This window comes from Sebastes umbrosus, chromosome 13 (genome assembly GCF_015220745.1).
Source record: "Sebastes umbrosus isolate fSebUmb1 chromosome 13, fSebUmb1.pri, whole genome shotgun sequence".
In the NCBI taxonomy this organism is placed as follows: Eukaryota; Metazoa; Chordata; class Actinopteri; order Perciformes; family Sebastidae; genus Sebastes; species Sebastes umbrosus.
In genome coordinates this window covers 15374355-15399446 of record NC_051281.1, presented here as the reverse complement: position 1 = coordinate 15399446, position 25092 = coordinate 15374355, and the positions used below count along the sequence as shown (strand labels likewise).

At 39.6% G+C, this 25092-nt stretch overlaps 2 protein-coding genes across 5 annotated transcripts in view; one reads left to right on the top strand and one right to left on the bottom strand.

The window, feature by feature from the left end:
• Positions 1 to 3698: 3698 nt before the first annotated feature.
• On the bottom strand, positions 3699 to 8670 carry zgc:172182 (coiled-coil domain-containing protein 89). The gene is made up of 8 exons (XM_037790172.1): positions 8282 to 8670; positions 5722 to 6161; positions 5374 to 5504; positions 5157 to 5293; positions 4989 to 5065; positions 4439 to 4538; positions 4240 to 4339; positions 3699 to 4074 (listed from the first exon to the last, which is right to left on the bottom strand). The coding sequence occupies exons 1-7, from the start codon at positions 8339 to 8341 to the stop codon at positions 4253 to 4255; spliced, it is 1032 nt and encodes a 343-aa protein (XP_037646100.1). The 5' UTR covers positions 8342 to 8670; the 3' UTR covers positions 3699 to 4074; positions 4240 to 4252.
• A 1828-nt stretch (positions 8671 to 10498) lies between these two features.
• lrp2a (low density lipoprotein receptor-related protein 2a) overlaps positions 10499 to 25092 on the top strand; it is a 60899-nt gene continuing 46305 nt past the window's right edge. For 3 of the 4 annotated variants that reach the window (XM_037790240.1, XM_037790238.1, XM_037790239.1), the window contains exons 1-12: positions 10499 to 11090; positions 16551 to 16658; positions 17798 to 17920; positions 18098 to 18214; positions 18612 to 18722; positions 18857 to 18970; positions 19071 to 19187; positions 19763 to 19906; positions 20543 to 20662; positions 21756 to 21884; positions 22353 to 22522; positions 24753 to 24976. In XM_037790240.1, coding sequence (XP_037646168.1) covers positions 10793 to 11090; positions 16551 to 16658; positions 17798 to 17920; positions 18098 to 18214; positions 18612 to 18722; positions 18857 to 18970; positions 19071 to 19187; positions 19763 to 19906; positions 20543 to 20662; positions 21756 to 21884; positions 22353 to 22522; positions 24753 to 24976 — 1775 coding nt within the window. In that variant the 5' untranslated portion in view covers positions 10499 to 10792. The remainder of the gene's footprint in view (positions 11091 to 16550; positions 16659 to 17797; positions 17921 to 18097; positions 18215 to 18611; positions 18723 to 18856; positions 18971 to 19070; positions 19188 to 19762; positions 19907 to 20542; positions 20663 to 21755; positions 21885 to 22352; positions 22523 to 24752; positions 24977 to 25092) is intronic. The other variant, XM_037790236.1, reaches the window with a different exon arrangement.

Here is a 25092-nt window from a genome sequence, read left to right as displayed (position 1 = left end):
TGTCAGTCATTCTGTGGAGCAGAGAGTGAGAGACCTCGAGACACTCTCACTCCTCCTTTATAAGGAGGCACCGACACACCAGACTCCCACTCTGCCCTCAGGGCAGGCGAACTGGGATGTGTTTGCAACCGTGAAGCAATGTTGTGTGTAGATGTATACGTTTACAAGGGGGTAACTAATTCCTAAATACCACAGAATTATAGTAATATTTCTTGTTTTTATTGAAAAATTACAGAACCTTTTTAACTGCCAGCAAACTCAGTTGATACACCAATATATTTCAACTTTTTTTTTTAACTCACAAGCTTGACCTAGTACTTTTTAAATCTAAACTCAAGACTTTTTTATTTAGATTGGCTTTTATACCTAGTAGCCCGGTGACATTTTTTCCTGTGCTTTTTATGCACCTTTTTATGATTTTTTGATATGTTATGTTTTTATTCCTGTTATTTCTTGATGTTAATGTAAAGCACTTTGGGTGCCTTTTGGTTATTATAAAGGGCTATACAAATACATTTTGATTGAATGATTGATTGAAGCTTAATTCTGCTTATTATCTCAGTATTTTCTGTGATGGGATAAAATGCCTGTGATGATGTATTACACTATTGATGATATTGGTTTAAAGCAGTTTGGTTTAACCATAGCGAGCAGGGATGAGTGGGATAGTTATGCAATCTGAGAATCTGGCATAGAGTCAGCAGTATTTTTTAAAATCCCAATTATTTAAATCTGTTGAAGTCAGTAAACATTGCAGAAAAATGTTGCATATATACTACAACAAGGTTACATCAGAATGAAATAGCACTTAGACAAAATTGCAACGATTAAATGGGGTTAAAAGCGTTTTTTAAGAGGTGAAAAAGTGGCATTGATGCCAGCATAAATTCCACAGGTAGTGGGGGGTTAAAGTTTAGAGGCCCTAATGGCAAAGGCTTGGTCACCTTTGTTCCCCGCCCTGACTTTACATGACTGTAACCGCCCTGCCTGAGGAAAAAGAGATTTTCTAAATGAATTATAAAATCACTAAGCAATGACAACTAGTGTAGAGATGCTAGAAAAGGATCAATTCAGTCCTGTTGTTTTCAACAGTGGGTGATCACAGTATTCTCAACAGAAACCTCAACTGACTTTAGTGCACTAGATTTACCTTCTGTCGGCTATTGTGATTTGTGTCCTTTAATTATACTTTAGTGAAAAGGGTGGTTGCAACCAGCAGGCGAGTGACATGCAATATATCTTAATAACTGGACGCTGTAGGTGGTAGTTCACCTTCCAGACCCTAAAAGATGACCATCTGACCATTCACTAGTAGAGGTGACCTTTTAGCGTCCTCCTCCTGGTGTGGTTGGAGATGGGGCTGATCCTGTGCAGACTGGCTGAGGATTCATGGCTGCCTGCTGTGAGGTGAAGAGGCTTTGTATCGAGAAGGCTCCAGGCAAGAAGTAATTAGAGGAGACTCTCTTGACACAAAGGAATGTTGCACTGAACGATAGCTTGGCAAAATCCACCCCGTCACTTTGCTCTATGATGAATGACATCCATTCATCGTGTTCCCGTGTGCTGCAGCAACATTTGTAAGTCGTGAAAATGATTGTAAAGTTAGGTTGTCCTTCATGTGCGTCCATCACTCATTGACTATTAAGTTTGCCGTGTTTTTTTTTTAGAATTGTTGTGTTCAGTTACATATATCAAATAAAGAAATTGTAAATGGTAGACAAGGATTAGAGTCTAATAATATATATATATATATATATATATATATATATATAATTATATATATACATCCTGCACAATTTTTTTTACTTTATTTTATTATTATTATCATTATTATTTATTTATTTTTTCAATTTATATATATATATACATATATATATATGTATATATATATATTGTATTTGTATGTACAACCTATTAAGAAATTATTGTTTAGAATAGGTGATGTCATCTTCATCACAGACTTTGAATAGGTTTGTACAGGTATGTAAAACTTGTAAAAAAATAATGCATATATTTGTAATATACAATATTATCCAAATTAGTAACTAGTAAATAGTTAGAATTTCTGATTTGAATGAATGCTGAATTGTATTACTGATATACATATTCACATGATCAGAGTATAAATTTGATGTATGGATTCAGATTCTCCACAAGTTATATTTTACAAATTGGCCAAATCTCAAAGAAGAAGTGTGAAAAACACTTGAAAAATTGAAACCGGTCTTCTGTAACAGAAGGGTAGAATATACAGGTGTGAAATCCACAGTATTGTATTTTCATTAAAACCACAATTATTATGTTCAAAGCAAGAAATAATTCACTTCCGGGCAATATTCAAGAAATGTTTTGTGACAGGGAGGGGGGTTATAATTTAAGAGGAAAATTTAATTTTTAAAAAGCATTGTGTTCGTACAACAAAGAAGAGTATGTGTATTTCAGTCTGGTGTGTGGATTGGTGGAATGGGTTGGGTGATGAGTTGAAGCGAAGCACAAATATAAATCAATTTAAAAAGCTATACAGAAAGATATTTTTGGTAGGTATATTGAGGAAGAGTTGTGATAAGGGTTGTGTTAAGGGTTGGTTTATGTCTACTTTCTAACTCCGGACGGATATGTAGGTTGTAAATAAACTTGGGATGCTGTTCATATATTCAATTTGGGATGTAAATAAATCTGGGATAGTTTTTATATTATATTATATAATCATTCTATGATATATGAGTTAATAGAGGAGAAGTGAGAAAGGGGTATAGGGAAATATAAGTTTTACTTCTACCTACTCCTTTTCGGACACTATTACTCTTGTTTTGTTTGTTATTACTTTGTATCTGTTTTTATTTAGTTTTATGTTCGAAATAAAGTCATTCATTCATTCATTCATTCATTCATTCATTCCAGTGAGGGAAATCTTATTAGGCAGGTTTGTGCTGCCCTCTTCTGGTAAAGGAGGGGATAAGAAACGCGCATGCTCAGACAGCCCTTTAGTTTAACAGTTGCAGATCTCTCACAGTTGTGTGTGTGTACATGGTGTTCATTCACCTGCAGCCATCTTAACCATGTTGGGTGCTGTGGGACGGTGCTGCAGGAGAGTCTGCAGGCTTTTAAGCCCAGAATCAACTCTCTAAAGACAATCATGCAGCTCTTTCTTCGACTGAGTGAATAAACTTTTTAAACATGGGCAATGCTACCCAGGAATATATTTGAAGTTTTGTTTATTTGACTTGTATATTTAATATATCACATGCACATGTCAATCCTTGTTTACTATCTGTAGGATGTTTTGATTTCTCAATTCGAGTTGCTGCTGTCACATTTAAAGTCATTTTTAATATGTTGCCATTAATGTGATTATTATGGAAGCCCATTTCTGCCACTGTGATTAAAAAAAAAGATTATATCTCAATATTTCGATTTACTATCTCATTATTTTGACTTTGTATCTCAAAATAATGAGAAACGAGATAGTCAGTCAAAATATTGCGATACTAAGTCAAAAATAATAAGATAGTAAGTCAAAAATAATGAGATAGTAAGTCAAAATATTGAGATAGTAAATAAAAAAAATGATAGTAAGTCAAAAATAATGAGATAGTAAATCAAAATATTGAGATAGTAAATAAAAAAAATGATAGTAAGAAAAAAATAATGATAGTAAGTCAAAATATTGAGATAGAAAGTCAAAATATTTTGATACTAAGTCAAAATATTTAGATACTGAGTCAAAATATTGAGATAGAAAGTCAAAATATTTTGATACTAAGTCAAAATATTTTGATACTAAGTCAAAATATTTAGATACTGAGTCAAAATATTGAGACAATAACTCATTATAATGAATAATAGGAACTTTTTTTTGTTCATCACAGTGGCGGAAATGGGCTTCCATACAATGTCCTTTTTCTGTCATTGTCCTTTCAGGCCGGGGTTACACTGCCCCAGCTGACCAGGCATCACCGGCCAACGGCCTGATAGTGGCTGTGATTGGTGCTGTGGTGGATGTCCAGTTTGATGAGGGCCTGCCTCCTATTCTCAATGCGCTGGAGGTGGCTGGTACGTGAGAGCAGGCCGGTGCTGGAAAGGCCATGGAAACGTGAAGACAAGATTAAAAATAACATTGTGATATATTTTTTTTGTCACGGTTTGTCGTTTTTTCATTGTTGATACTGTCAGTGAGCAAACATTCTTGGTGAAAATTATGTTTTAATGAAAACACTGGTAAGAAAACACAACACTTACATGATGCTTAAGTTTAGCCAATCATGTGGCGAAGCTTCTTATTTAACTCCCTTTCTTGTATAAGGAGGTTGGTGCTGTGTTCTTTGAAGGCTTCAAAATCCTGTAAAAATAATGGCAGAATAAGATATGCCGAGCATGTTCTCAGCTCTATATGAGCCACTGACGATCACACTTTTCAATATTGCAGATTTCAACAAACCTTTTTCAGCATCCCATATTTTGTCACGGATTCATCAAGAGCAGACTGGAGAGACTTCACTTTACTATCTGCTTTAACAGCTTCTGCTTCCCGTTCAAACCTGAGGCAAGGTCAGGGACAAATATAGTCAGGGACAATACTTGTTAACCTTGGATTTGAATGCCTCTGTGCCAGCAACAGCCGTGGCCGGAGGCATTACTGTATGTTTTCGGGTTGTCATGAACGCGATATCTCACGAACACCTTGAGTGAATTTCTTCAAATTTGGCACAAATGTCCACTTGGACTCAAGGATGAACTGCTTAGATTTTGGTGGTCAAAAGTCAAGGTCACTGTGACCTCACAAAACACATTTTTGGCCATAACTCAAGAATTCATATGCTATTTATGACAATTTCACACAAATGTCTAACAAAATAAAATTATGTAGTGATGACATTTTGGACAGACATGGATGTAAACTGCAACTTGATGGGTTGGTGGAGGCATACAACCGCAAGGTGGTAATTCTACTTCAGAAAACAGTAGTGTGTTGTTGATGCACAATTTACCTGTCCTCTGCTTTGGCCAGGGCCTTTTTCTCTTCTTTCCATTTTGTCTCCAGTTGCTTGATTTCCTCTTGTTTCTCCTGTATTTAAGAGCAATTTGTGTGTGCATGAAGTTATTGGTTCATCAGAGCTTTGACTTCAGTGAGGAAAACAAATACTCTTTTTAATCACCTGTATTACTTTCCCTCTTTCCATAGACAGACGCAGTAATTTGTCCTTCTCTTTGGTGATGCTTGTTTTGCTTTCTCTCATGTTGATTTCCTTCAAAGCATTCTCTCCTTCAGCCTTTTGTAGCTTCAGCTTAAGGTCTGATTGTTGAGAGAAGGCCACAAGTTTACAAGTGTTTGTACTTTGTAGCACTTCAGAGAATGATACGTCGACTACCCACCATTGCACATCTTTACAGCATCTCTGTGTTGTTGCTGAGCATCATGCAATTGATCACTTAGCGATGCATCCTTGGCTTGATGCTGAGACTTTTGTTCCAGGAGTTTTGACTGGCATCCAGCTAATTTCTCCCTTAAAGATGGATTTAAAATAAAGGTATTCAATTTAGAACAACACAGAGAAAGGTTTCAGCTTTTTAAATGCTCACATTTGAATGTTTGGCAGTTTTACTGGATAAATTACTCACAAGATGAAAAGATGATTAAAATTGCTTTTGATTAATTTTCTGTCTATCGACCAATAGATTGACCTTTCAGCACTATTAATAACTGACAATAGTTCTACTTACCGATATTCCTTCTCCGTATTTGTGTATTTCTCTGTCAGCTGTTTGATTTCTTGCATCAGTTTTTGAACAAACACTTCTTTCTCTTGTAATTTGTAGGAAAAAAGAGTTTCATTTTCTGACTGCAGCTGTTTGTTTTCCAGCTTTAACTGGGCATTGTGGTTTTTGTGCTCGTCCATGAAGGTAATAATTGCCTGATTGTTGTCAGCTAAAACCATAAATCTCTTCTCTAATACCTCTGACTTCTTTCTTTCACCGTCCAGTTGTTTCTGGCAGTCTGTTACTCGGCCCTCCAGCTCTGTATTGATTTTTCTCAGGGCTAGACATTGGAGAAGCACCTCATCTGCTCTCTGTTTCAACAAGCAGATCAGACTTGACTGTTGCTCTATCCTAGACCGCAGCATCCTTGTCTCTGTTGCATCGTCCGCAGAAAGGCCGCAAAGCTGGGAACAAGGAAAAAGGCCCTGTGTTAAAACATGATACAGTGCGCAGGTGCTTTAGGCAGCTTCTTAATAAAGTTATGCTGTGTTTGGACAAGGACCTGACTGATACTGTTTATATGAGGCTGATAGTGATATCAACATTTGGGCCCTTTTCACAGCAGTTATTTTGACATGTCATAGTAGGGTAAACACACGTATAATTGATCAAATTAATTATGATCCTGTTGTATTTAGAGTCCCAGCTGTTCCAGTGAGCCAGCATGCACAATACCAGGGTCTGGGTCCGGCTAAATGGAACAGGGCCATAGTTTATGTCATTAATTTCACCTGTGTTTACCCTGCAGTGACGTGGCCTATTGTGATCAAGATATGAACCGAAGGAGACATTTTTCAACACGTGAAAAATAAACTTAAAGTGCTCTCTGGTAGACCAACTATGTAAAGATAGATAGATAGATAGATAGATAGATAGATAGATAGATAGTAGCTTTATTGATCCCGAGGGAAATTCAAGTTTCCAGCATCACAGTTCCATAGTGCAAAACATGTTAGTAAAAAGGCAGTAAAAAAGTTAGTAGTACAAAGTACAAAAAAATATACCAGATATAAAAATACAAGGAGATGAAGAAAACTGTTAAAACTGATTAAGTGCAGGGTAACAGCTGTGATACACGACTATTAAAAAAAGTGAATATAGTGCAGAAGAGACTGTTAAAAATGAATATAGTGCATTATTATCTGTCCTGCAGAACGATGACACTGTACTTGCAATTTCTTGTTACTTATCAGGTGACATACACGCCAATACATCTAATAAGCTAATATCAGGCTTTAGTTTGGACAGTCAAAGTGGCACAACCTCAATAGTAGATATATGTTTATATATATTGCTAATTTATACAGTTGGGTATAGTTTTATTTGAAATAATTTAACTTCATAAGCTCATATTTTATATATGAATTACTGTCAAATAAAGCTTGACAAATAAATGTAACTGTTAGTGGAGTAGAAAGCACAATATAGTGGAGTAGAAAGCACAATATAGTGGAGTAGGAAGCACAATATAGTGGAAAGCACAACATAGTGGAGTAGGAAGCACAATATAGTGGAAAGCACAACATAGTGGAGTAGAAAGCACAATATAGTGGAGTAGAAAGCACAATATAGTGGAGTAGAAAGCACAACATAGTGGAAAGCACAATATAGTGGAGTAGAAAGCACAATATAGTGGAAAGCACAACATAGTGGAGTAGGAAGCACAATATAGTGGAAAGCACAACATAGTGGAGTAGAAAGCACAATATAGTGGAGTAGAAAGCACAATATAGTGGAAAGCACAACATAGTGGAGTAGGAAGCACAATATAGTGGAAAGCACAACATAGTGGAGTAGGAAGCACAATATAGTGGAAAGCACAATATAGTGGAGTAGAAAGCACAACATAGTGGAGTAGGAAGCACAATATAGTGGAAAGCACAACATAGTGGAGTAGAAAGCACAATATAGTGGAGTAGGAAGCACAATATAGTGGAAAGCACAACATAGTGGAGTAGAAAGCACAATATAGTGGAAAGCACAACATAGTGGAAAGCACAACATAGTGGAGTAGAAAGCACAATATAGTGGAGTAGAAAGCACAATATAGTGGAAAGCACAACATAGTGGAGTAGAAAGCACAATATAGTGGAGTAGAAAGCACAATATAGTGGAGTAGAAAGCACAATATAGTGGAAAGCACAATATAATGGAGTAGAAAGCACAACATAGTGGAGTGGAAAGCACAATATAGTGGAAAGCACAACATAGTGGAGTAGAAAGCACAACATAGTGGAGTAGAAAGCACAACATAGTGGAGTAGAAAGCACAATATAGTGGAGTAGAAAGCACAACATAGTGGAGTAGAAAGCACAATATAGTGGAAAGCACAACATAGTGGAGTAGAAAGCACAATATAGTGGAAAGCACAACATAGTGGAGTAGAAAGCACAATATAGTGGAGTAGAAAGCACAACATAGTGGAGTGGAAAGCACAATATAGTGGAAAGCACAATATTTGCCTGTAATGTTGAGAGTAACGTTTGCCTAACGTTAATAAGTTGTCAATAAGTTGTATATATACCTCTGTAGTGTTGCCCTCCACCTTCATGAAGTTTTCTGCATTTCTCTGTGGAGTTGCCATGAGGAGTATCTGTTGACTTTTACATAAACGAAGCGCTTTCTCTCAGTTTTTACACATTTATCTAAAGTTTCAGTTGCTCGGTTGCCAATAGCAACATCTGAGCTGTGATTTAGTAGAAGCAGCAGCCTGTTCGGCCGCGAGATGGAGCTGTTGGGCTTCTGGTCAGTCAATAGCACTGTGAAGGTGTGTGGACCATTTAAAAAGACAAAATAATCATGGTGGAAGAACAAGTAACGGTAGTTTTATTCATTATGTTGCTTTAACAGGTGTTATGTGTAGCTTACTGTGTCCCGTCGATATGTGTCCCCTTTACCTAAACCGGAACCAACCGGAACTACCGAGGGGGGCGCTGTCATTTCAACAGGTAGGGAAACACTATTCGATAGTGATGGGAATTCAGGCTCTTTTTAGTGAGCCGGATCATTTGGCTCAGCTCAGCGAGAAGAGCCGGCTCTTTCGGCTCTTCGTTTTACCTCTTCTGCCTTTTATAATTTAAAATTTTAAAATTAAAATTTAGCGCAGTTTTGACCTGTGATTAGTATGTGTGCACATATATCACTTAATTTATTCAATATAATTATACTAAACATTATAATTTCCAGAATATCATCATTTTACATGCTGCTTCGTTTCCGACTGTCACTCATCTTGTCGGCTATTCATGCACCGCATCGCAACGCAACGCATCGCATCGCAACGCAACGCATCGCAACGCACGCAACGCACGCAACGCACGCAACGCATCGCAACGCATCGCAACGCAACGCAAAGCATCACATCACAACGCAGCGCAACGCAGCGCAACGCAACGCATCGCAACGCAACGCAACGCAACGCAACGCAACGCACTATTCTCTCTCTTTCTTCCCTCCTCTTCCTCCTGCTCTGTACCTGTAGACCGTCAGCGCGCCACGCACCAGTCCGCCCCTCCCTGCTTGATGGTATGATCCTTGTCTGTCATCACCTGATTGGTCGCACGGACGTCATTAACACAACATTCAGTCACAGTCAGTGCACGGAGTGCCCTTGGTGAAGATCGTCCTATCATTCTGCCTTGAATTAAGTAAAGAAAAAAAAAAAAAACGTCTCTTGGACGTTCACTTAAAAGAGCCGGCTCTTTGAACCGGCTCGTTCGCGACCGACACATCACTACCATTCGACGGGGAGCAGACTTCGACATAACACCTGTTTCCAACTGTTTGGTACAGATTTTGTTAGCTAACTTTACTTAATTTTCTGTGGCAGACACTTTCCTCTTTTTTTTTAATAACTTTTCATTTAGAGATTTGGCGGTACCGTCGATTTAGTTTCGTACTTGTTTATTAATTTGTGAAATCCTTAGGGAAATTATATTAATATTACTAATTTACAGGAGCTAAAGTGTGTCCAATTAACGTACCCGCTATAATGATGAATTTAAGGTAACTTTGGTAAGGCATTTTCAAGTCTTTTGCATTGGTGTAGGTCAGGGGTCAGCAACCTTTACTATCAAAAGAGCCATTTTAGGCAAAAAGAAAAAAAATCTGTCTGGAGCCGCAAAACATTTGAGCATTGTGATGAAGGTAACACAGTTTATAGTCTAAGTATATAGTATATAAGTCTAATGCAGTGAGGGGCCAAAGAGCAAATGTACTATGGAGTATTAGGGCCACATTGAGGGAAAAAACATCTGAGATTTCCAGAATAAAGTCACAACTATACTAGAAAAAAAGTCATAATATTACGAGAATAAAGTCACAACTTTAGGCGTAATATTTCAAGAATAAAGTCATAACATTACGAGAAAAAAGTCATGATATTACGAGAATAAAGTCATAACTTTACGAGAAAAAAGTCGTAATGTTACGAGAATAAAGTCATAACTTTACGAGAAAAAAGTCGTAATATTACAAGAATAAAGTACTAACTTTACGAGAAAAAAATTAAATAACACGTAAAATTACTACTTTATAATATTATGACTTTATTCTCATAATATTACGACTTTTTTTCAGTAAACTTTTTTCTCGAAATCTCAGATTTATTTATTTTTCCTCAATATGGCCCTAATACTACCATCGTACCGTCGTACCATAGACCTACAACAATGATAAATAAAAATGAAAATGTAAACAAAAAAACAGTTATTCATTTCCACTAATTTCTTCCACTGGAGAGGAGCTAAGGAGCTGCATGTGGCTCCGGAGCTGCAGGTTGCTGACCCCTGGTGTAGGCTAATGTGTAGGATACTACACTCCTACATGATTTCATGTTGTGGCTGTTGGGCTATATGTCCAGCTTGGTGTGGGGAAGTACTCTTTTTAAAAAAAATCTATTCCTCCTATCATTCTTTTTCCTCCCAAGCCTGGTGTGCACCCTCCTAATTCCCAGAGCTAATAAACAGTGTTGATAGCCCTCTAGCTGTGAGTGAAAAATCACTGGCACTCGGGACAAGTCGTGCCTGGCTGCTGCATGGCATTATGCAGATTCCAGGGCTATCCAGAGGGATTTATCCTGGAGGGCCGAGGCTGTTCCTGTGCTAGGGGGAGCGGCTGTCCTGGCCTTTGTGCACGCCCCTTTTCATCAACTAGCGGGCCAAGAAAGACAGACAGAAGAAAGCAAAGCAACAGCATCCCAGCACAGCCCCCCAGTCCCTGCAGCTCCTCCATCTGCACAGCAGAGCTGGACGGACCAGCCAGAATGTGGAGAGCACTGCTACTTCAACTCTTCCTCGTCTTCTTATGCTGTGTTAGATGGTGCCACTCTCAAGGTAAGAATTTTTTTTATTTTCCTTTTACACTTTTTTTTTTTTTTTTTTTTTTTTTCACAGTCTGTCAGCTGAATGATTCATTGAAGGACCTGCAGAGTTGTTGTGCTGCTTAGTGATCCACTCAGTGCACTTGTTGCTCATCAAAACAAACTGTGCAGGGAAATTACTGCTGAATTAAAAATGCTTCTGTATTTATTGATTTTTTTTAGCACATAACAATTAAGTATCCATCCAAAAATCAAACTAAATCAACTAAACACATGGGAATAACCTTTTTGCTCATCAAAACAAACCAGTTACTATGAAGGGAAATTGTTGCTGAATTAAAAATGCTTCTGTATTTATTTATTTTTTAGCACATAACAATAAAGTATTCATCCAAACTAAATCAACTAAACACATGGGAATAACCTTGTTGATGATCTAAAAAAGGCACTATTATAATGGAACTACAGAACCACCTCTAGTAATTTTGATGTGGCCACTATGTAATGTTATTCTGGCTCCAGAGCTAAATGTTTTACCACATAGTATTACTTTAAAGGTTGAGCACAAAGCCGTCCTCAGACAGATTGGAAGTTCTCTTGAGGAACTTTTGCCTGAGCTTTACTGTTGCTAGGTAACAGAAAAGAGCATGTGACTTACAGACAATCTGTGAGGACTGAGAGCTACTGGTACAAATCTCATTCAGTCAGTGGAGCAGATTTTACGCCGCAAACCACCACTAATTCAAACTTGATTCCAGCTCGAGGAAGACCTTTATTTTTTCTCATGAGGCAGACAAAACAAATGCTCAGATACGGCTCTTTATGGCATGACAGTCTTGTGTTTGTCTCTTGTGTTTGTAGCCCCGGCTAGATCCTACTTCTCAAATTGTAATCTGCTTTCTTTTTGCTCAACCCTTAGTATGTAAGCTCCTTAGTGTGAATCAAGCAACTAATTACACTGCAGCTGCTGCAGAATGGAGCCATTTCTACCTAAGGAGCAGTTTGAAGTTAACTAAAAACTGTACCAAGAGTAAGGGCATACATGGCTGCAGCTTTCTTTTTATTTATTATAAAATATCCTGGACCTATTTCCTCACAAAAACAGAAAAAGGTGGACTGTCCACGCCAAAAAAGACAACGCAACAGACTGTAGCATTTAGAAAATTCACTTGGCATTTCCTTTGAATTACAGCAGCCACAGTAGCTGGTAGCTGACATTTACTGATGACAACTGAAGTGTGTACAGAAGGATGACTTGACTAAAAACGGCAGACTCTCAGTAGACTTTGTCACGTTCATGGTGATCATTAGCTTGGATTTGTTGTGATTAATAGACAGTGATGTAGATTGTTTTAATAAAATTCATAGACCTGAATTTTTAATAACCATTCCATGTTATACAGAGTATCAACTGCTTCCTGAAGGCTGTCTTTTGGTCTGTCACTTTATTTATGTAGTTTTACTATTAGTGTAAGAAAATATCAACTAACGTCAGATTATGTTTTTTGATACTGTATCGGTTCTCAAAAACCCTGTATCAATTTTTTTTTAATAGTTTACATGCAGAGATTAACTCAGTCAATACTTTATTTCATTTGCAAATATATGCGCCCTCTCAGTGTATGCAACCTCTCAAAGTAGTGCTATGATGTTGTTTTTTACACGGACTGTGATAAATGCAAATGCAGATCCCACTGTTCTGATTGCATTAAGAAAGTCATTTTTTACTCAGATTTTATACATATGGTGGTGTGTTCTTCATACTATGACAGTTTTCCTAAAATTAAATTTTTTAAAAATCGCAATATATCGCCTTGCTTACTGTATCGCAATATCGCAATATATGGAATCGTTACCCCTGTATCATGATACGTATCGTATTGCCAGATTCTTGCCAATACACAGCTCTATTTACCATGAGGGCTCAGGATACTTTGTCTAATCTCTGCTTGATCCTCCACAAAAAATCCTTTAGTTTGATAATTGTGTCTTCCATGACCTTCTGTAACACATTACCCAGCAGCCCTTGGGCTTGATACTGCTGCAGAATGCTTACCCTGGCATTAATAGCTAATGTGACCTAATGTGACAGTCTGAGGGGATTTCACGGTGCTGGTTTGTTAACCATCCTCTGCTGTTTTTGCTGTTCCAGACAGGTTTTGTCACGAAATTGAGTTGTTTTCTCCGTTAATCATTGGCCAGTGACATCTTAATAACATATTAAGTGCACAGTAAGAACTTTAATGGTGTTAGAAATTAACTTTTTTATTTCACAAGAGGACTATCAGACAAAATAATGAAGACAGACATGTTTGTTAATGTAATTGTAGTCTGCTAGTATTGTGGTCAGGTGTGGGGCTTGACTGCCTTGATCTGATCACACCTATTAATAGTTTTGAGTCTTTAATGATTGTAAAAACTGTTTAAACTTTTAAACTTGGCCTGCACATGCATGTTAAACCTCACACATGCCGGCTTCTTTCCGGCTCCGGAGCCTAAATCCTTGTGCAACAGTTACACTGCGTTAGTAGCAGGAACACAGTTGGCACAAATTGAGAGCAAATCCTTTCTTTTCCTGCAGCTCCCTCAGTCTAGGTTACAGACGCTGATGATGGAGTTTAGCCTCCAATAAACCGTTGGTGAGCTGTGACTCAATGTACAGAGAAAAAAAATAAGTTGTCTGTCTCATTGCATTGTGACAACTTAATTTATGATTCTTTTCACTCATGCTCTTGTTAAGGCACGTACCAAAAAATCATGTTGAGTATTCCTCAGTTCTAACCACACCAAGGCTTTAGTCCACACTCTATTTATTCCTCCCTTTTACTCTGGCTGCCAAAGCCCCTCGGTTTTTCACTGTTTTGTGTGTAGCAGTAAGAGCCAAAGTCACTTGTTTGGCAATTGACTGCATTCTGCTGCATTGATTTCCATATGAAATAGGCAGCAGCACTTCGCTCTGACAGCATGGATGGGTCCAGCGTTTCATGCTGCCAGCAGCCGTTTTCTCCACTTTTCTCCACACGCATTCAGTGATTCAGTGAGTGCAGAGGGCTGCGCCAAAACAAGACGGCATTGATGAAAGCTTTCACGCGCCCCACGTGACAAGAAAGAGATGTTTCAGTGGTAGTGGACAGGTGTTTTCTTAATGGGTGGCCACGAGAGGGGAGCTTATGTTCCACTTTTGTTTTACGTTGTCGCAGGAAGTAAGCCTCACTGTACTCTCCTTTCTGCTGAGTACTTTTTTAGGGTGACACTTCCAGTTATGAGTTTGCATCCCTGCTGGCACCTCTTTTGTGCCATTGTGATTTCCCAGTGGGGTTTAAGGCGTATGGGGGGCTTCATTCTAATGAAAATTCCTCTACTGCTCTTCTTTGTTGGGCGTCCTTATCTTCCTGTATGGATAGCGCGGTGCTCTCTCCTGCTGTGGGTTTAAGTTGCTAATTAGGAAAGACAAGGAAGGGAAAGGAAAACATTAAATTACACAAAAACACTCAAACAAAAAAGCACTGATCATCAAACTCAGATTAAACATTCTTAATAGCACTTTTGCAACATTTACCCTGGCTTTTACCTCCAGTAATATTGATTGAAATAGTGAAATTGCGACTTTGTCTCGATGAAGACATATAAATTTAAGGATTAAGGAAAAGTTACAAAGAAGACGTTCTTTTCAGATTGTAAGAAGAACCCTCGCACAAGATAGTGCCGTTGAAAGGTTCAGCTTCAGTGTATCTGTCACCTTTCCCAGAAGTAATGCTGTCAGGAAACACTGGCGGCATTTGAAAGCCTCCAGCAGATTGGTTTCTCTTTGGCACATGTGTTTTTAGGTTATCAACCTAGGTCTGAACGTATGTCAGTAGTAAAACATCTTTGTTCTTTTCCAAAGCAGATTTTGAATAGTGTTATTTCATTCGTTTGTTTTACAATTTTATTTTATTCTCACACATTTGTTCAGTTTGATAACACAATTTAATTTCTGTTTTTAAAATTGTGTGGCCCTCTACAGACAACAGTTTTGTCTGGACATTCAAGACATAAATATATGAATGAATCCGCCCTTCATTGTCGAGAGAAATGTTGTATTTTTGATAAATAGAGCAGCATCTCTTAGCCGTTCGTATACTGTATGCCACCCTGCTGCCATGCTATAGATGATGCTGAGACCTCGGGGATCACTTCCTTGCAACAAAGGCTCCCTTTGAGCAGATTGTGAGCAATTTTATCATTAGTAAACTGAGCAGGAAAAAAAGGTTTTGCTTCCTGGATAGCTGCTGAAGGAGTTAAATATACAGCTTGTTTTCCTGGTTTTTGGTCGTAAAGCAGTTGGGCGTTTTGTTGGCTAATTAATCTGAGACAAGAGCGTACGTGGCTTTTAGTGCAGTAGCACAGGCAGTGACCCCGCAACTGATGTGGAAGTGATCTACCTTTAAAAGAGAGCATTACATAAAGGAGATGATAAACCTCTGACTCGAAATACAATCAACTCCTTATTCACACAGCATTTATAAGGTTTGTAGGCATTTTTGGTAGTTTACCTTTAACACATTACATTTTTTGCTCAGATAAACACACATTTTTTTGTCACAGCATGTGTCTATAATTCCCTATAAGCTATTATAGTGGAATTGTAGAGCTGTAGCTATGGGGTACTGCAGGATTTGATTTTAGATAACTAATATTTTGCAAGTGTAGGAAGCTATTTCATTAAGAATGAAGAATGTTTCCAAAATGCTGCATAAGACAGGGCAGAGATAGACCACCAACCCCAAGCGAGCACCACCAATCACCACCTCACAGCTCTCCTCACGAAGAATTTGGGTTGAAATGGTTGCGGTACCACCCAGTACCACTATTTATTCCAATTACATTTCAGACCGGACAGGAACAGCATGCACCATAAATCAGGCTGTCAGAGAGACAATCAGAATTGCACATTCCTATTTGGACGGGTCTGACGGAGTGCTCTGCCACTGAACTATGCTGCCTGAATCAATCTCTCCTGGAAAACGTCAGGGAAGGTAGAGTGGTGCTACCTTATCTCTACAGATGCCACTCAGTGAGAACATCAAACGGAGGCTCGGGATGAGTGCGGTGCAGATTGTGTAACGTTTGGGGGGGGATGGCTGGCACGCTTGTCTCCAAGGCTTGTCAATGCTGTTAACAACATGCTTCATCAGTGGAAGGCACCCCTTCCCTCTTACACCATGCTTTTTTAATTAAATATCGAGTATTTAAGGATTTATTAATTATCTTTTAACATGTTTTTTCTCCTTGCCTCTAGGACCCAGGATGGACAGAGTAACTTGTTTTGGACATCATTAAATAATTATAAAAACTCAAATAATAATAATACATGAATCAACATTAAAATGGCAAAAACATTGATGGATAACTGTGGATAAACATTCTGATAGCATGTAAGAAAAAGCTTGAAATCAAGCACTGAATGATGAAAAATGGTGATTGTGTTTAGGATGTGAGTCGGGGCAGTTTCGCTGTGGGACAGGTCGATGTATACCAGGTGACTGGCACTGTGACGGCACATCAGACTGTGTGGATGACTCTGATGAACACGACTGCCGTGAGTTACTCATTATATTGCACTAACAACAACAGAGGCCAACAGAGTACCTGAGAGGGTTGGGATATTTAGTATAATGCTTGTTGGATGTGTCATTTCAACCTGAATTACAGCAGTGGTGGAAGAAATACCTAGATCCTTTACTCAAAGGAACAGTGTGTCTTGGAAAGGGAGGAGTGAGTGGAGGGGTACTCAGTTGGTTGCAATCTGTAACCATGCCACTTGAGATGCCGCCAAATCCCATACACTGTACCTTTAAAGTCCCTCTTTCAAAATTGTACTTAAAGGACCAGTGTGTTACAATTAGGGGGATCTATTGGCAGAAATGGAATATACTATTAATAAGTATGTTTTCTTTAGTGTATAATCACCTGATAATAAGAGTCATGTTTTTCGTTAGCTTCGAATGAGCCCTTCATATCTACATATGAAGCAGGTCCCCTTTCCGCGGAGTCCGCCATGTTGCTCCGCCATGTTTCTACAGTAGCCCAGAACGGACAAACCAAACTCCTTTCCTGCTTGAGCTGGAGTCGATAACATTACTTGCTCCTGACACCGCCGCTCTCTCTCTCACTTCACCACTCACTTCCCACATACACACACACACTTTATGCACTGGCTCTGCTCCGAATGACCTACACTACTCCTACAACAAATGGCTCTAGAGAGGGCCATTCGCGTTTTCGCGGCGGCCACTGTAGCTCTCCAACAAGCTTGGCACACGGGAGAGGCTTCAGTTGGTTGCAATCTCCTCACCTCAACGCTAGATACCACCAGATCCTACACACTGGACCTTTAAAAAACAGAAGTATCATCAGAAAAATATACTTAAACTATCAAAAGTAACAGTACTCCTCTAGGTTAATCTATGAGAGTCCATCCATCATATTTTACAATTTTATGTTTTTTATATAAAATCTTAAACTGCAAAGTAACTTTAGTGCTTTAAATGGCTGTTGAATAAAAAGTACAATATTTTCCAAATACATTTAGTGGGGCAGAAGTATATAGTAGCAAGTACAAGTAACTCAAAATTGCCCTAAAGTACTGTACTTGAGCAAATGCACATAGTAGCTTTCCATCGCTGGATTACAGTCAACAGTTGTAAATACTGAAATGCTCTGTGTGTGTTCCCACAGCTCAGGTAACATGTGACAGCAGTCATTTCCAGTGTTTGAGTGACGGCGAGTGTATCCCTGATGTGTGGGTGTGTGATGATGAAGAGGACTGTGAGGACGGCTCAGATGAGAGGCATCACTGCCGTAAGTACATTTTACATTATTAGCAATTCTTCAGGGGAGCTTATAAATGTTTTGTGGAAAATATATTATTCCAATTGTATTTTGAACAATATGTATCTACCGTACAAGGAGATAACATTTATATAAGAACTATGTGAATTAAACCTTTCTATGTGCTGCTCTCCAATGTGTCCCCAGCTGGAAGGACGTGCACCAGTGGGCAGTTCAGCTGTGGCAACGGGGCATGCATCCCAGGAGAATACCGATGTGACCGTCTGGCCGACTGCTCAGATGGGTCTGATGAGAGAGACTGCCGTAAGTCTTCTCCGGGGTGGTTTCCCTTTTTTTTGTATTTCAGGCTCCTGTGGCATTTTAATCAATTTGTTAAGATTAAGAGGCTCGCTGACTGACAGAACGGGCCACAATATGCTTCTTGTTGTCAGAGGTTGATTGCAGATTCCTTGGTGGATTAGTCAAGCTGAAGTTCAGCTGCTATGCTATTATTGTGCCGACATGGTAGACTCGCAGCACTACACACTGTGGTAATCTCACAATTGCATAAAGAATGCCGTGGCGACTGCTGTTGTCATGGTGTTGGCGTTAAATTTTCGTCCATTCGCCGAGCTTTTCACCTTTTAAAAGCTAAAGAGAACACAGTTGTCAGGCTGATTTGAATGAGTAGCGTTGCCCTGATGATGATTTAATCTTTCAGATTACCCCGAGTGCACGCAGCTGAGGTGTGCTAACGGGGCCTGCTACAACCGGACCCAGAGATGTGACCAGATACTTGACTGCCGTGATGGCTCTGATGAGGCAAATTGCAGTAAGAAGCCAGTTCATTTTAGTGATAAACACATTGAAAGCCATTGTTGAGCTTTTCCACAAAGTGCAACCTACATAACAATATCATCCATAGCATGACATCATCACCAAATAGATATTTTTTCTTTTCTTTAGCACAGCACTGCAATACAGGCCTGTTCTCGTGTCATAACGGGGAGTGTGTTCCTCAACGCTACGTCTGTGACCATGACGATGACTGTGGAGACCGAAGTGATGAGCGAAACTGCAGTATGTAGCCTCTGTCGAAACCACACTGTCTTATTACTCTTATCTTCAGCCAGATAGATGTACTTAGTGTCTGTATTGATAATCTTCACTTCACCTGCAGCATATCCTACATGTAGAGGGAACTACTTCACCTGCCCCAGTGGCCGCTGTATCCACCAAGTCTGGGTTTGTGATGGAGAGGATGACTGTGAGGACAACGCAGATGAAAAAGGCTGTGGTATGGATGCAACCAGTTGTTTTAAGTCTTGTTAACTTTTTGCTGTAAGGACCAGAAACTTTAAGACACTTGGCTGGTTAAAGAACACTAGAATGTGTAACAACTCAAGCGCGCTGCGTGAACCTGATTCATCTCCAGTCTCCATGGTTTGTTCGGGCTAGCAAGACGCTATGCCTGTGCTCCGTTAAGTGTGTTATTCAAATGCCTCTTTGTGGCACAAGATCACGCAGCCCCCCCAAAGGGCTTTAGAATTCCTCCACACGGCTGTGAAGAGTGTGTGTTTTTAGAAGATGGGCTGCAGAAGCCCTCTGAGCCCCCCATGTGACCCCCTCAAAGCTCCAATCCCCTGCATCGATTTAAAGTGACAGTAATTTCCCTGACAATAAAGTCCCGGTCACAATTTTCATAAGATCAGCAGCACATTCCTGGGGAGATAAGGCTGCATACACACCTCACACACTTCATATCTTTTCATTCTCAACAGTCTAATATCAGGATAACTCTCTGCTGCTCTGTTTTCTGATTTCCCTTTACTATGTGTAAGCCTGCACAGACAAAATTTGTTTTGTCTGCAGATAATGTACCGCGGGAGTGTTACCCAGGAGAATGGCCCTGTCAGTCCTCTGGCCTGTGTATCCCCATGGATCAGCTGTGTGACGGGACAACTCACTGTCCCGATGGAGAGGATGAAACCAACACCACTGCTGGGCGCAACTGCAGTTAGTACCATCACAATTCTAATATCAACGAAGCTGAAGTGCTATTGATGTCGTGTGTGGAGTTTACAAGGGGACCGAAATGCAGTTACAGGCCGAACAGGAAGTTTGAAATAAAAGCGAGCTTTAATAGAGCTGGAAAAATCCAAACAACAAAAGGCAGGGAGCTGAAAAATCCAAACAACAAAAGGCAAGGAGGGGAACGAAGTACAGGGAAACAAAGTACAAAAGAACAAAACCAAAAATCACAAACCAGGGAAACACCAGGAACACCAGGATCAGAGCAGGAGGTAACAGGTAACACGGAGGTCAAGGTAGACGGGGCTGGAGAGACAAACGAACCGACAAGGACAGAGGGGAACACACAGGCTTAAATACAAGACATGATTACACACAGGTGAAACAGGGCGGGGCAGACAATTAACAAAGTGGGGGAAAACAAACAAAGGCAGGAAGTAAAACCAGACAAGACACAGGAGGAGTGAATTACAAAATAATACAGGAAACTGGAATGAGAATATAAAAGAAACCAAACACAAACCAAAATCACATAAACATAACTAATAACAAAGACTGGCACAGCCAGAACATGACAATTGAAGTATATTAATTCACGAATTTGGTTTCTGTATTGGTCAGGTATCTGGAGATGTGCCTCTCTGAGCTGCGAACATCGTTGTCATGCTTCCCCTGATGGAGGAACCTGTTCTTGTCCCTCTGGATATATTGTCAGCAGCAACAATAGTCGCTCATGTATAGGTATGTATCCATCCATGAATTTACATCACCCTTGCCCTATGATTGAGATTCTTTCTTATAATAAATGGGGATGTTCAATGCTTTTCCATGTAATAGAAAGTCTACTTATCTATCTACTTTGGCTCAGTAAATGAGATGAACAGTACTAGGGTTGCCCTCTCTTAGTCTCTCTGGTAAACACACAATTTAAGAGTTTCTTTGGTTGAGGTCAGCCCTAAACAGTTGGAGTTAGAGTTTTCTGCCCAAGACATCATTCAATCACAGGGTACCAGAAGTGCACAGAAAAAGCATTACCCAAATAAGACATTGGTGCATGTAAACACTGACTCTCGATTCTTATTTCGGCTAGAGCCTACTCAAATCAGTTTTGAAATATCTAGAAGTGTACATGAAATCTGCTATTTTTGCTTGGACTCGTAGCTGATATTTTTTTCTTTTTTTACATATATGTTTTTATTCAAATTTTCCAGCAGTTACAGGGCATTACAGACTACAATAACCCCAGCCAACCTCGTCCCACAACCTGTAAAAATAGGAGAGAGAATGCTGGAAGTAATAATCACAAGAATGATAAAAATTCAAAATAAATGAATACATATACAATAAAAATAATAAATAAAACATACAACATGTGTTAGAAGCCCTGCTGGCAGAGATAGTGAGAAAGTGAGCACTGAGCGTGGCCATACGCACAAAACTCCACATATTAGGAATGACAAAACAGTCCCTCACACAATGATATACAGACCCACTACTAATTATGTTTCATACATATCACAAGTTTTATCACAATACAATACTATATCGATTCTTTGGACAACAATACGATATTTGCTGATATCACAAAGTCTTCCAAGATATGATTTCAATACGATTCAATCCAGGGGCCTGCGATTGATGTGAGATGATATCATATTTCAGGACTCATAGCTGAATTAAAGAGAAATGAGGGGGAAGGATAAGAAAGCTTTGTTAATTCACACCTCATTACAGCTTCATGTTGTTTTAAAATGTGTTAAAAGTGCAATTTGACTCAAACAAAACATGTCAGTGTTTAATCCTCATCTGCTGTGATTTTGATTTCACGCTGAAGACTTTGACGACTGCTCGATGTGGGGCGTGTGTGACCAGCTGTGTGAGGACCGCGTAGGCTCCCATCGCTGCAGCTGTCGAGAGGGCTACGTCCTGGAGCAGCACAGACACTGCAGAGCCGACGTCTCAAGTGAGTGTCACTTCCTCTCCCTTTGAACAGATTCTCTTACATACAGTATGCTGAGATTTTATTTTGTGTGAATGATCAATCTAAATGAGGCCCATTAGCATTGGCCCCTTTTCCTGTTTGCCAACCACTGTGGCTGCTTTACTGAGCGTCTGCACTGCTTTCTGGTGCATTGTTGCGTACCTAATGTTGTTTTAGTTAGTCTCTTGCCTTTGTGGAACATAGAAGAGTTGACTGAGAGGCTGACCTCTCTGCCTTTTAGCTTTAGTGAAAAGAGTGTGTAATGATAGTGGCTAGAAAGTACTCCACCTTCAATAGTCTGAGTCATAGGTCTGAATCAATGTGCTTCATTCTGTAAATTTCCACTATTTTAGTTGAGCTAAAAGTACTTTAACCTGACATTTTCAAATTACTTTGTTATGCTGTGTTTGGTAACTTGTTGTATTTTGCCTGTAACTTGTTGTACTGCAGCTGGAGTCCCTTCCTTGATATTTTCGAATGGCAGAGACCTGCTAATAGGGGACATCCATGGAAACGGCCTGCGCACTTTGGTTCATTCACAGAACAGAGGGGTTGCAGTGGGAGTTGACTTCCATTATAACCTCCATAGGATCTTCTGGACTGATACCATTCAGAATAAGGTTTTTTTTTTATCAAATTTCCATATCCAATGTTGAAATATTGTTACGCCAGGGTAAAAGAGTTTACGGGAGTAGACCACTTTCTTGTTTGAGGAAATACTTACGTTAGATTGGACCTGCAGGAGGGAATTCTTCCAGTTATCCTGTAAAATATCAGCAATGTTGATACTATAATAATGGCATAGCTGTTGGCTCCTTTGCGGCTGGGTCATAATGAAGGGAAGTAGATGTGGAATGGAATCCAAATGGCCTAATCTTGAAACCTGTCCGATAGGCTGGTATGATGTTCACATACCAGGGTGCAATTTTTGTAACTCGATCTTGTTCGAAGTAATCATGCTGTATTTGTTTTCAGTGCCACCGTCCATCTATAAGCATTCTTTGGCCAGCTAAAAAGTCTTTGTTCAGCCTATGCTTTGGCTCCTTAATGGTTTGAACTGCAGCCACTGGGCTGAAAGGCGAGGACACATCTCTGACTGGGCATCTGTGTGTATCAGCCGCCTCCATGGCAGCATGTCAGATTAAAAGTAGGCAAAGCACAAACAGGGCATGTGAATGGAACCAGAAAGGTTAAACTGTCAGGCTATTTCCACATCTTCAGTTTCTCTTTAAACAGGTCAGTTGAAAATCCTGCATTTTAGATGCCTGGATCTTCTTTCAGTAACCCCCTAACCAGCTGCAGAGTGCCAAGGCATCCACATTATAGTATCGGTAGAGTGGCAGGTTCAGAAAACCACTTTACAGGCTTCACAGAAATGTAACAAGACAGAATCATCAGACAAGCAAACAAATAATCTCTCTCTGCACTTTTTTCTGCTTCCTAAAATGTGTTTCTCATTGTTAGTTTTACATTCATGACTGTGACAGCTGTTGACTGACATATACTTTTCTTAAATCATCCTCTTTCTTAAAGGATAGGTTCACGTCCTTTCAAGTCTATTTTAAAACAATTCTCACATGCCCATATGTCCAGTGAAATAGTTTTTGTTTGCTATAGTTGTTTCTCCTATTCATACTGGCCATAAAATGATCCCCTCTTAAAGCAGTTTCAATTTAAAGGTAGGATTGGTAGTGCTGTTCAAACACTGCATTGTTATATTTGTTTATTACACAGCATTGTTGAATACTCGATTCTGATTGGTCAATCACGGCATTTTACGGTCTGTTATTTCTTTATAGCAGACAGCTGCTATGTATAACAGACCGTTGCTATGTATAACAAACCGTTGCTATGTATAACAGACCGTTGCTATGGACGCAGTTCTGATGTCGGACTCGGGCGGACCATTCTTGTGTCAAATTATTGATTTCTTAAGTAAGTAGCCGTGTAATAAGAGGGATAATGTACAGCTAGCGGGTCACTGTTGTGAAATAAATCCCTTCAGGGCGATGCGGCACTCCGACGCGTAGCCGGGGTTTATTTCACAACAATGACCGACTCGCTGTACATTATCACTTACTGAAGTTCTCTTTACATCCCGTCAGCGATAAATAAAACAAATTCTCTGACAAAAAAAGAGAAAAAAATCAGGTATCTGTGGCTGTCACAGGACTGTAATAAGTCCGTCCAATCATTTCATTCGGCCCGAATGATGATATGTTTATGTTCGTAATGATAATTTTGGGGGAGTGGCTTTGGATGGAGGCCTGAAGGGACGGGCTGTCAGTGTTTCCGACTTGGCGACTTTCTCGTTAGATTTAGGAACTTTTGTAGCTAGTGCTGCTAGCTGCTTTAATTGGAAAAGAGTTGGCAACACTAGTATACCCCTAGTATGAGGTTTCAGCAGTCTGACAATTGAAGTGGCTGTATTCCAAAGTTGCAGTCTTTTTAGTGCAAAATTCCCTCGTTGTGTTACTGTCCCTTTGCAGTGCCTCAGCAAGGAAGCACTGTCTGTTGAAGCTTTTGAAAGATGTCCACTTGAGTTGTCTGACTCAGGCTGCTGAAGCCTAAAGCAAAGTAATTTTTTACTCAGAACAAGGACTGGGGATTTTGTCTCCCCTCACTTGCATTGAAATCAATTTAAGAAGGGTTCACTTTGTGGCCAATATGAACCAGTGGACAGTTACATTGACCAATAACACTTTCAATGTACCTTGGGATTACGTGAGTATTGTATTAAGATACACTTGAAAAATGTGAACTTATCTTTTTTTATCTTCCCATGATTTCTTGAAGCACTGACCACCTACGAGCTAATTTCCTGACAACAATGGCGTCTTTTGTGTACAGGTGTTTTCTGTGGATATGGACGGTTCCAATATGCAGGTGGTTTTAAACGTATCAGTTGACTACCCCGAGAACTTGGCGGTGGATTGGGTGAACAATAAACTGTATGTGGTGGAGGCCAGCGTCAACAGGATTGACATGGTGGACTTTGATGGAAGTAACCGGGTCACGCTCATCACCGAAAACCTCGGAAACCCAAGAGGGCTGGCGGTGGACCCCACTGTCGGGTAAGCACATCTCCCAGTCTCCGTCCATTCATATATCCAGCCATTCCCAAACCGCACATACAGTATCTGTCGTGCTCTGTTGGCGTGGAATAATGGGGGGTGTGTGTGAGATTAGC

Bases quoted from the DNA above. Each gene is read 5' to 3' on its own strand.
- zgc:172182 (XM_037790172.1), bottom strand. From the start codon at position 8,341: ATGGCAACTCCACAGAGAAATGCAGAAAACTTCATGAAGGTGGAGGGC. The intron at 5,066-5,156 runs GTGATTAAAAAG...TCTTAAATACAG, and splicing joins AAAGAGGGAAAGTAATACAG to GAGAAACAAGAGGAAATCAA. The intron at 4,340-4,438 runs GTTTGTTGAAAT...TTATTTTTACAG, and splicing joins AATATGGGATGCTGAAAAAG to GATTTTGAAGCCTTCAAAGA.